We start from the raw sequence: 12,587 nt of genomic DNA, 5'->3' as shown, positions 1-12,587 counted from the left end.
AAGAACTGATACGAATCAGATGGATTCGAAATTGAAATCAGTCGAAAAGATTCAAATGCAAGAAGATTTCAAGAAAGACAACGAAGACCCTCTTCCTTTTGAAACGATCGTGAAAATCGAACCGCCCAAACGTCCTCAGAATGTTTTCGAAGAGAAAGAGGCGACAGGTTTGTCGTACCAGTCCATCCCGAAGAGGTCGACGACCCCGTACATTGAAATAGTGGATTACGATTACATAACAGCCTCTTCGGCAGCGGAGAACATGCAACACGCGTGTCCGAAATGCACATCGGAGGGTTTGCTTCAGCAACGAGTGGACCCTTTTCGTTCACCGGTTTCGAGTAAGAAGAACAACGTGGCTAGGGGAGGCCGGTGTCAGGGCAAGCCGGAAACGTTCCGTAAATATTCCACGACGGAAGCTAAAATGAGGAGCAGCTGGCGCAGAATAGGCGCGAGCGGTCTAATTGGCGCCAGAAACAAGGAGAGGGAAAAATATGGTCGAAAGAAGAACGGAAACCCGCTGTGTCGGCCGATGAGCGACGCGAGGAAAGAGGCCACCCTGAGGAGACACTACTATCCGGAGGGAGGATGGGGATACGTGATCGTCACCTGTTCGGCCCTCGTTCATTTCCTCGGCATCGGTTTACAACTCGCCGCGCCGGGCAGCTGGCACCTGACTGCCGAATTGAAGTTCCATCAACCTGCTCTTCACAGCGCAGGTAAGATCGAAACGTGTCCTTGCAGCCTAATTGGCCGTTGCCTGATCGAACCAGACGACGTCGTTTATCTTAATCGAAAGAGCTCTTCAAGGTAGAGCAGAGCATTTGTATCGAAAAACTGGTTATACAAAATGCAAGATGATCATGATGCTTTTAGCAAAAATGTTCGTTTTACAATTTTCGATATTTGTATTGGGTACAAATTTATTTTCAGGCCCTCCTCTGGCTCTAATTTAAGGGGGATAAAAAATAAAATCATAAATAAACAGGTGGCGATTCCAATGAAACCATTGAATGGTAGCAAAATTAACTACTTCCATTTTTACCAAAATTTGAAATTTCAGTAATAATACCAGTACTTCGCTTCATGTGCACCATTTCATACCCGTTCTCTGCGGAATTGGACTTCAGAATTTATTCTTTTTCATTGTGAGAAACTAGGCCGATCATTTATATCATTCTAGAATTACCAATGTAGGTGAATAAATTCCTAAATAAAATTACTTCTTTCCTCTTTTCATGCCGGTAATATGAAAAAGAGGAAGAGTTAAAAATGAAACAATTCTTTTTTCTCTAAAATTAACACCCTTCGAGAATAATTAAAGAAATTAATTACAGAGTGTAAAAGTTAATCAGAAGTGAATCTTCCAAACGATTGCTGAAGGGGAACCTGAAGAATTGCACGAATTTGGGAAGCGTGCAATCGACTGATTGGCGCTAAGTGAAAACCTTGTCAGAAGATAGGATCGAACGGCGGTCATAAATCAGACGCTTTTTTGGCGAACTTTCTTTTTTCTTCTCATTTCTTTCAGCACGATCGGGTAGGCTGTGCGAGCAAGCGTATGAATGCGAAATTACCCACGTGAGCTTAACGATAAGAACTCGACCATTCGATCGGAAATGTTGGTTTATCAATGCGCTGAGGTCGTAAGTTTCAGTTTGGGTGATCCATTCTGGTGATAGACAGATTTGTTCACGGAACATTTGTTCAATAACAGAACTTTTGTTATTCTTCCAAGATTCTTCTGAAATAGGTATTCATTTCTCAAAAAATGTTTTACTATCCGTTTCGAAAGAAAAGTTTCATTGGCGATTTATTGCCAATCGAGAACTCGGTAATTTTTGTTCTAAAATTTTTTAAACATCCTGACGATTATCTTATATCGACTTTGACACAATGTATACCGAAATCAAGGTGTTACATCCATAAATAAAAATGTAACGTCGTACTGGTAAAAGCTTATCACTGCAAGATCCATTAATTCGCCCCAACAGACGCTCGTTTCGTACATTCTCCTTTCCTCGGTTCGTTTAAATATCGTTCGCTGAGTCAGCTTTGCGATTTGCTCGTCCCGGTAATATGAATTGCCGCAAATGGTCAATATTTCGAAAGGTAATCAACTTATCTCCCGGCCAAAGCGAAGATACGGGACACCATATTAAGGTGATCCTCGTATCAGGAGGAAAAATATGGCAATCTCGATGTTCAAGTTTCTTCCAAGTGAATCCTCGTGGCATGCAAATGGAAGGTTTCGGTTCGTTAACGACGGTAACGGGAATATTTTAGACGGTCGAATTATGCGTCACTGACCCGTTGAAATGGTCAGAAAAAAAAGCAAGAGGAAGAAATCCTGCTGCGTTTTCGGGAAACGTGTCGTTTAGCCGATACTCGTAAAAAGAAGAGCGGGAATCAAGTGGGTGTCGCGATCACTGTGAACGTGTTTCACAATCACGAATTATTTCATTCGACTTACACGAAATTGCGTGCGTGAAAAATCGGGACATTGTATCGGCAGTCGGAACGCGTCGCCGGTGTGGATCACGTACGATTACACGCGTGCAAGGCATCGTGATGCACCTGCGAAGGACCGGTAAGCCTTCTTACGAGGGTCGGCCATTAATTTGTTTCTTCTCGACAGTTAGAACACGACTTTTGATGCAGGCACGTGGGCCAGTTCGAAATAGTACGCGAACGCGTTCGAGTCGAAGTTTAAACTCACTTCTCAAATGCAATTCTTAAATTTCTGACTGATAATTGGTGCTCCCTTTCTTGTTCATCATTTACATAATTAATTAAAAGAAACATCTAAAGAATTTTGTGTTCATTTTCTCTAATGTCTGCACTCTTGAAATAATTCTTCAATATAGAAGTGTTAAAACTAATTGTGATAAAAAGATCCTTTGAAATGGATCCTGAGACTAATTTACCTAATTCACCTAACGGAGACGCCTATCGAAAGCGACGCAACTCCTACAGCGCCGCGATGACTAACGAACCCGTGATCACCGATGAGACATCAGAGAACATTCGTCAAGAAGTTGAAATAAAATCTCAACAACTAGTCCACCAGAAGAAGGCGAAATTACCGGACAATTTCAGTCTAGAATCTGAAAGTGGGTCCACAGAGAGTTCAGTCCTGAAACGAGACCTAACCAGGACCCCGTCCACGGATACCAGCCGGTCCTGGAACGAAAGCATCGAGATACCCGAGATATTCCTCTCTCACCCAGAATTACTGACCAGACTGGCTAAGTGTCGTTGCTTTTTAGCGGCGAAACTGTCCGTCTCGAGCGAGTGTCAGTGTCTGTGCCGTTGTCAGTGTCGTTGCAGCCAGTGTCAGTACTATCGTCGCAAGATCTCAACCTGTTCGAGCAGAGATCACTCGTTCCTGTTCGGTTTCAAGAGGAAGGACTCGAGCTACTCGGTGTCAACCTGCCAGAGCATCCTGCCACCGTCTTCCGGCAGGAACTCGGTCGCCAGCCTGTTTCACGAGATCAAGGAGGATCAGGAATCGATCGTGCAGGTGATCCAACGTCGGCACTCGGATCAAACGCAGTCGCCACGCGGTTCCAAGATCGGCCAGCAAGATAACCGACGATTCTCCGAGCAAACGTTGACTAGAGAAGCGAACGATTGCGTTAGACGAAGCTGCGCCGTGGTTGATGTAAACGCGACGAAAACAATCGCGAGAACCTGTCCTCGTCCCTCCCCGGAGAAGCTGACCAGCAGAGCTAAAGAACAGTGGCCGTCTTTGCATAATGAAAGTCACGAGACGGATCCGTCGAAAGAACCTCTCGTGGACAAACGTTTCACTCAGAGGCAAAAAAAGGCGAGGAAAGAGGAGGATGTTTCGAACGAGCGACGAAGAAGCAGCGCGACCATCACGCCGAAGATGATGAGAAGACGATTCTCGGAGCAGCTGATCCTCGAAGGTGGCTTGGGCAGCGTTAACGATTACGAGGACCTCCTCGAAGAGCCCGAGGAAGGGGCAGAAGAGCAGTCTTTTACAGCGATAAATGCACGTAAGAGGATCACGCTCAACAGACATTATTATCCCGAGGGTGGATGGGGACACGTGATCGTATTGGTCGCTGTTCTCGTGCAAGTGATCTGTCATGGAGTACAACTTGGCTCCGGAGTGTTGCTCGTTCCGATGGTGGAACAATTTCAACAAACAATAGACCATGCAGGTATGAAAGCTTAGTTTCAAAGAGGAAGAAACGTGGTACTCGAACCTTTGATAAAACTAATTAGTCGACGTCGGAAACGACCACTTCCTCTTCTGGGATTAAAATAACATCGAAAACGTGAGCGAAGCTAAGAAGCTTCCAACAGGTTTCTTCGTGTAAAGAAACTCTTCTTTTTAATTACTTAATTAATTAATTTACTGTCAGTTAGGCTTCGAGAATCGCGAACGAAGAACGATGATGACACGGTTGATTGCAAAGCAGCCTCGGTTATCTAAATTCTTCTACCGTCGCATTTGAAACAGGTACGACGTTTTACATTTATAAAAGACAGGATTTCTCTTGGCGCATCCGCTGCGCGTGACGTGATGATGTCTTTTTAGCTTGCAATCATGGTCATCGGTGTCTAATAAGCTTACCGGGAGCAGGTTCTTACAGGTAGTTAGCCGTGTGTGATATTTCTCGCTATGATCGGTAATTTCTTCTTTATCAGAAAGAACTTGGTGCATCGCGTTGTATATCACCCGTGCATTGGCAACATGCTTGCAAACGAGTTGAATCATTTCGGATCGAAATCTGTTTACTCATTCAAACGATACCGGTTTTGTTACGTTCATTCATAAGTTATCCTCGTGTTTTGCAAACGTACAGGTGTGCTCGTTTGCGGATTGTCTTTAGATGAAAAGGAGCTAATGATATTGGAAGGGTTAAATGTGAAGAATTGTTTGGAAAGAGACGAATGCACCTATCCTTTTTGCGGTAATGTTCGAGCTGTATCCTGATAAGAAAGGAAACTTTTCACAGGAGAAGGAGGTTCAGAGGCGAGATACGCGCAACGTGTTAGCGATTCCATACACCTGCACGGCAACTGTCGTCCCGGCAAACGGTACTTACCTACCGTAACTTGCACCCGCGACTTGTACGAGTTCTGTTCTATATTGCACACGACCGTGCACTCTTAACCTACATGAGTCTGCGGCAGACGAGATACACGTGCAATAGCGAACTCCGGTCTCGGTTGGATCGTTCTATCGGTTACGAGAGTACCGCCCGTTAGAAGAAAACGAATCAACGACGACGGTTGCGTCTCTGGTTAATTATTTCATTTTTTCATTTTTCAAGATCAGAAATTTTATTTAAATTTAAAAATGAAATTGCAGAACGTACAAACGCTTGCATCGTAACCAGATACAACTTAACATATTCAGAACGCAATTTGAGAAAAATCCTGAATAATTAACATTTGAAAAAGAAATTATAGAAATTATAATCTGAATTTAAATAAGGGGATAATGAGCATGGATTTGCTCGTATGAAAATCGTTTTCCTTTCTCCTTTACTTTTTTCTCGTTAGAGGAATTTTTTCAAAGGATTTTCTGATACGATTTTCCAGAGGAGATTCAGAAGATAGGGCGCTCCAAATGTTTTGCATAAAGCTGTACTCAATTAACCGCGTTGAGACTGAAATACCGACGTGAACAATAGTGAGGTTGCAGCATAGCGCACTCTACCTCGCAAATGGGGACATTCTTTGTATGAAATTAACAAATTTTTTTAATTGTTACATAAAAAAATGAGATTTGTGAAATTGAGCATTAATTAATTCAGGACTTATAAAGATATTACTTTTGAGACAGAAAATAGAACATAAGTAACAAAAAAGAAATCAGTGAAACGTTCATTTATGTGTATTTGAGAAAAAACTTAAAAAATTCGTATATAAAAAAATTGTTCCATTGGCTTTAAATAACAAATTTAGTGGGAAATTTGTTGAAGTATTCATGGTTTTTCTACCTTACCAACTACCGATGTCTTATCGATTCTGGTAAGCAACTGTAATACATAAAATTCCTAGAAACTGCAAATATTTGAATTCTATTTAAAATTTCTAAAATTAAGTTAGAGTTGATTAAGACTGATTAAGATCAACTCTTGATAAATTTCAAAATGAAACTTTAATTTATCTAAATTATCGTTTTAGATAGTATATAATATTCAAACATCTCGATGCTGACAGAGAAAATTAATTAATATCCAGAAGAAATTTACCTACTTCTGTATGTAAATTTTATTACTAAGTAATACTACTTGAATTAATGGTTTCATTTCCATACTGAGATTCTTATTCCATCATAAGCCATTCAATTAGAAACCTCCTGTATTTATTACCATTTTATTACTTACAATATTAGAATATTTTCGATCAATATACTTAAAGACTTAATAAAGCCCTCCAAGCAGTAATATAGTTAATAAGGGAAAAGAAAATCCTTTCCTTCATTCCGTCCATTTAATTACACAAAATCTGTGGTAATATCCTGAAACGATTGTCAAAGTGTATTTTACTAAATGACACTGCAGAAAGATAAGACACTATTTTTGTAAGCTCATTCCATAATTATTATTTCCTGAAGAAAACTAGCGAACATGTTGAAGAAATTTTTTAATTTCACATTCACACATCATTAGAATCAACAAGCAAACGTAGAAATCATTTATAACTACCCTGAAGAAGTCTCCAAATATTATTTATGGAAGAAAAACAAAGTTCTCCATCAAAAGGCCAGGGGAGAAATTATTGAAATGAGTATTTTTATCTTAGCGACGTCGTAGTCGCAACTCCCATCGGACAGAAAAATACGGATTGTTTCGGTACAATGTCGGCCGCAACGAAATCCGTAAGAAGTGATTGCGAGCAGAGGCAAGGGACCGCTATCATATCAGAGGAAAGGTTAATTCCACGCAGGAATGAAATCCTCAGCCCACTGCAATGCTTTTGTTCTATCTTTTTTCAAGCAGTTACATTGTGCTGGTACTAAACCTTTCCAGACTGAACTGCAATTCTGAGAGACGCTGATTTCCATGCATTCAAATTCACCAAACTTTATATACAATCGCTGACTAGACGGTTTTGCATCCCAGAATTCAGATGGTTTCTTTTTGGAAATTGAATGATCAAACAAATACGACTATTTTAAAATTATTATGTTTCAAAATAGAAAGCGTGCAAGGAAAATTTTCTGAGTTACATCGAGATAGTTAGGCATGAATTTACGATTCTACTCCTGTACAAGGAAAAAAGGAATAATGGCTAGTTGGAAAGATTTCCAGCTTGCTGCAGCTGAGAATCTGCAGGGATCTTATTGCATACGTGACTAATGTTTCCGCGTGTAAAACGCTTGTCGGTTCAACAGATCGATTACCGAATCACGGGGCTGACAAATGTCTTCCAGCCACGGTGAATGCAAAACAGCAAAGCTGAAGAAATAAACCTAGTTTACTATGGTCGCTGAAACGCCTCCTGGCAATCATGGCGACTACAGAACTAGCATGAGAACTCGATGAAAATCGTGAACGAGATCTTCTTGATTCTTTCACGAGTAAAATATGATTCGATGAGAAACGTGATGGAGTTTTAGTTTAAAAATGAAAATTATGGTAGATGAGATCAAATTTAGTTGCTTTTGAATTTGAGATTTTTCACAAAATTTTAAGAAATTCTCACTGGAATTTGTAGAAAATTGCCATTATTATCGTGATAATAAGTAACCTTGCTGAAAACTGACCTGGTGTTGACAAGGCAAGGGTTAATCTAAATTTAACGAGGAACTTATTTCCCGAAAAATTTAAAACTAGTTCAAGGAGAGTTCCAATTGAAGAGAACTCTTCTAAACCGTGCATCCAAGGTGTAAACCATAAAGAAAGGTTTTACGGTCCTCGCGCGACTGTGCATCACGAGACATCCGAGACATCAGCGGATGTCCTCGTACGAGTTAGAAGCTGCAATCTGAAACGTATAGCTACTTTGCAACGGTAGTCGGAAGGTTGGAAAAAAATTCGATGGTAGAGACGACCAACCATGACCAAGGTGCATTTATGACCCTCGAGGGTACAGTTTTATCTTCCATGAGATCTGAAGAAACAAGATCCATTGTCTATGAAGGATGATCAAAAGAATTCTAACAATAGAATTTCAAATATTGATACGTGCTAAATCTTTAAATTATAAAGAAAAGAAGTAGAACGTTGAAATTGTAAAAATTTTGAGAGGATTCCCTTTAAAGGATCACGGCTAATCAGGAGGTCAAAATCGATGGAGAATAAAGCCACGAGGCGATTGACCTACGCGAAATGGGCAACTTCCGTGGCTAGGCGATCTCATGGCGAGACTTCTCGTAAATTTTCCAAGCCCTCGTGGAACGATACGACTGGAAATAACATGCATCCGCCGATTGTTAGTATACACTATGTCTGCTTCGAACGTGTATCCGTTCGGTTCTTTTCTAGAATATCGAACATGTAGCTGGCATGTTTATTCAGAATCTGGCTGAGGTTTGGAAACAGGCACGCGATGGTTCGTCGAATTTTCCTTTCATTTTTACCCAAACTATTCTAAAAAAAAAATTCAATGTAAATTCACCAGCAGATCAGAAATATCTTCTAGAGTATTGTTTCCAAAACTTTCCTTTGTTTTTTCAATTATTCTCCCAGGTACATAAAATCCTCCAATAAAACGAACAAGAGAGGTCAAAGAATATCCTCCGGCATAATAAATTAATCTTTCGTAATTTCGCATGGCATGAATCGTTCAGTCGGTTGAATTCGCGAGCGGGTAACCGTAAAACTTTATCAGGAGACGAGTATGGTGCTGGTCCGTTAGGTAAAAGCGAAGAAGCTTTATTGCTTGCGGCTCGATCGCTCGCGGACTTGCGAGTAAGATGAAATGGAAGCGGAGGAGACGAGGAGTCGGTTAATGACATTCGAGGGGCACGCGCCGGCCTCGCGAGAGAGTTTACGTTGCACGCCGGCGTTCCAGGAGCGGTCTTGCACGCCGAATCGAGTTTTACTTTCATTCGGTGAAAGTGGTGGCCCCGGTTCTCTCCCTGGACGCCGGCGACGTCGCCGTCGCACCGAGCTTATCAGACGTGCACCGTTTTTCTTATTCTTATTCGACCCCCTTTCCACGGCCATGTCGTTTCCACCGAGCAGTTTCGTTCTGTTGGAAGGAACTCTTGCCTCCAGACTCGTCCTATCCTCTTCCCTTCCTTATTGGTTCACCGACCAAGCCAGACTGCACGCGGTAGAATTCCCCGTTTTCTTTTTCTTCCTCCTCCCGTTTTCCCCCGTGCTCACTTTACGAGTGAACCAGCCTGTTTATCAACTGCTCGCAGGATGCGCGTCTAATAAAACTTGCCTTTTTATCGCGTTCGTTATCAAGCAACGCGTGTATAAATTCATGCGTCGCTCCGTCGTAAACGACGCGAGCCTCGGGTTCAAACATTAACGGGGGATTAGGTCGCGATCGGTGAGGGGGTTAAATTGGTACCGTCGAGCTACCCACACGAGTCCAAGGAAATTGGAATGGGTGGGAAAGAGGAAAACGAGGAACGAATTAACGGAACTGCAAACTGGTTTACTCGTTTCTATAGGAAAACGGACAATCCTTAGGGGGCTGTTAATACGAGACGGTATTGGTAGAAATCGATGTTGGGTAAATGAAGAAAATCATGTTGCGAGATTGGTTTGGAGAATCGGTTTTAGAGTGTGCTTGAAAAAACGAAGTTGGAAAAGAGCTGTGGATTCAATTAAACTAAATTCGAAAAAAAAATGTTCCGAGTATTTTTGAAAATTTATCTTGGAAACAAATTATTTGCTTCATTAAACAACTTAATTACCCTAATTACCCTAAGAAATTCTCTGAAATCAGAAACTCTAGGAGAAGCTTAAGACAAAGGATTATCTAATCTTAATTTGAAAGGTACATTCAATAAACGAAGGCTTTCCACTCGCCTAATCAAGGCCAATTTTGCTAAGAAGAAGCCTCTGTAACCGCAACGAGCGAGTGAGGAACGTAAACTGACGCGTACAACGCAACACCAGGCTTAATCCGAGGCTCATTTGATTTTAGATGAAGCCTGCTCGACGAATTCCCGCGGGAAGAGAACTTTGTATCACCTAACTGCTTTCCACTTCGCCCACACACGTCACTTAAGATCACTAACTTGGAAAAAGTTTCGCTGTGCTTTCAGAGTTTATGTTTGCTCGTTGTAAGACAAGAAACTCGATTGCATAGGATTTTTTCTTGGATTCCTCTAAAAATTTGTATTTTTCTTAAAAAAACATACAACGTTGAGGATATTGAAGTCGATTTCTTTTTATGATACATTGTTTGATTCTCGAAAGAAAGACATCGCGAGCAAAGGATTGAGTTACAGCCCTTTCGTGGACAATATTGACCCCGACGAAGGGGATGGGATGGAAATGACTCACAGCGCTTTTATAGCATCAGTGGCTGCTTTAGAAATTTCATGTATGGTGTTTTTAGGTTGTTGATTTGAAAGAAAATCATAAGAAGTAGAAATTCGAACCGGAACTCGGAAGGGAAGCACGGAAGTGTCTGACTGTTAAGAATGTAAAGGTCTATTTTGAGGGAAACGTGTGTTCTAATGGATTCTAGAAAGGCTAAGAAAAACACGCGGTACGGATTTGTGCCATACGTGTGATGCATTCGAAAGTGCATTCAGTTTTTACTTATAGTTCGAAAGTAAAAGGGTTGAGAGTGATCAGAAAATTTTTCTATCATTTTCAAAATATTTGTTGGATATAAAAGAATAAGAAATCAAACTGATCCTAAGATACACCATAACATGAATGAACTTTCATTCACAAATTTAATCAACGTGATTGCGAGTGGACGCTTCGTTTAATCACGCTTCTCAGCAGGACGCTTCGTTTAAGTCGTGCTGAAGACAAGTTTGGATATCTTTTCTCACCTAGAAAGCACCGTTTCCACACTGTTGTCTACCTAATTCAGAAAATCTCGATTGCACGTATGATTTCGTCACTGGATGATTCAGAGCAACGAAGTTAGCCAAGCGCCCCGATGGCATTTTAAACCAGAGCCGCGTTATTTCACCGCAGGCGATGAATGATGCGAATTTCCTCGTTTAATTCATAAAAATGGCACCACAAAATATTTACCGACATATTTATGGACATAATTCGGTGCATTAAATAAACGAAAATGACTTCTGATAAATAAAGGCTCTCCTGAATGTGAAGATAATTTATAGTGGACACTTGGAATTGGATTTTGCATTTTAAAGGATGATTGAATAAATTGTGCCATAAAATTATAAAAAATGGTACCCATTTGAAAATCATAGCTAATACTATAAGAATATTTTCTCTTTTTTATAAGCACACAACTTGTAACCAAAAAATGATAAAACTCAAAATTTTGAAAGAATTAAATTAATATCTCCCTTTACTAATTTCCAAATTAAAAACCATCAAATGTTGTTAATTAAAACCATCCCTGCGAACGATCTAAGTCGTTTCAGGAGCAGTCTGATACACAATTTCCGGACTATTTCAGCACCGAGCAACCTGTTCCCGGTGTGGACCATTTTAGGAGCAGTTAACGGGCGTCACGCTGCTTGATTGCCGATGAAAAGGAAACAGCCGTCGAAAGGAGAGCACGCGACACGCGTTAATCCGTGAAACCTGTCCATGGATCTGGAATCGGCGCGTTTCTTGCCGGTTCCATAAAGATCGAGGTCTGAGCCCACGGTGATACGCGTGCATCACCCTGTCCTCCTAAAGTTGTCGACGTACGAGCGACTTGCATATATTCCTCTCGTTTCTCCACCTTTTTTTCGTCGCGATTCCTCACGACGAAAGGCGCCAAAGATATAATATACGGTCCGTTGGACTGTTTCGTCGGCACACGTTTCCCGTCCTCCCGCGATACGATTACACCGGGGTATTTTTCGAGTTCACGCAACACTCTTGGTTGCGATTTAAAAAAGTGGAATCAGGCCGCTTGTACGTTCACCTCAACCGCGACGATCTATTAATCGTAACGTTGGAATCCACTTTGTTGATGATGAATTTTCTATCTTACGCGTGACGATGCAGCGGTAAAAACTGGGACAGTGGAAAGTGATTTTTGATTCACTGGGAAATTTTAATAATAGAAATTCAAACGCCTGTGCTGTAATTTAAAGAATTTTCATGATTGGATGATTCCTAATACATCGTTAGTATTGAGCCATTAAGATATTTATTCGTCACGATAAGTGGACATTAATTAGCGTAAAAGTGGCGGATAAACGCAACAGAGTGGAACACCTGTGCACCGGGTAACCATTAATCGACCAAGAAAAAACAGCAACGGTGGGCTGTGATAGTCGGTCATACGTCTTCGAGACACGAGCACAGGTGCAAATCCGGCAAACTCGTACCTATGACCACGCAAGGATACACTCGGCGGAGACAACGAACGGGTGGAGGTGGTGATGCTCGAGCAACGCCGAGACAAGAAGGGGGCAAAGCGGAAACAGAGAGGGAGGAGAGGACGGCTTTCCTCGCTGCAGCATCAGTCGTCGGTTCCGCGCG

The 12,587-nt window shown here is 41.4% G+C and overlaps 1 protein-coding gene across 1 annotated transcript in view; it reads left to right on the top strand.

Moving 5' to 3' along the window:
* Positions 1-2,905: 2,905 nt before the first annotated feature.
* LOC114872601 overlaps positions 2,906-12,587 on the top strand; it is a 38,440-nt gene continuing 28,758 nt past the window's right edge. Inside the window, exon 1 of the mRNA XM_046288460.1 lies at positions 2,906-4,190. Coding sequence (XP_046144416.1) covers positions 2,906-4,190 — 1,285 coding nt within the window. The remainder of the gene's footprint in view (positions 4,191-12,587) is intronic.

Source organism: Osmia bicornis, chromosome 13, assembly GCF_907164935.1.
Source record: "Osmia bicornis bicornis chromosome 13, iOsmBic2.1, whole genome shotgun sequence".
Taxonomy (NCBI): Eukaryota; Metazoa; Arthropoda; class Insecta; order Hymenoptera; family Megachilidae; genus Osmia; species Osmia bicornis.
Note: the sequence above shows the minus strand (reverse complement) of the source record. Positions and strands in the feature narration are given on the sequence as shown.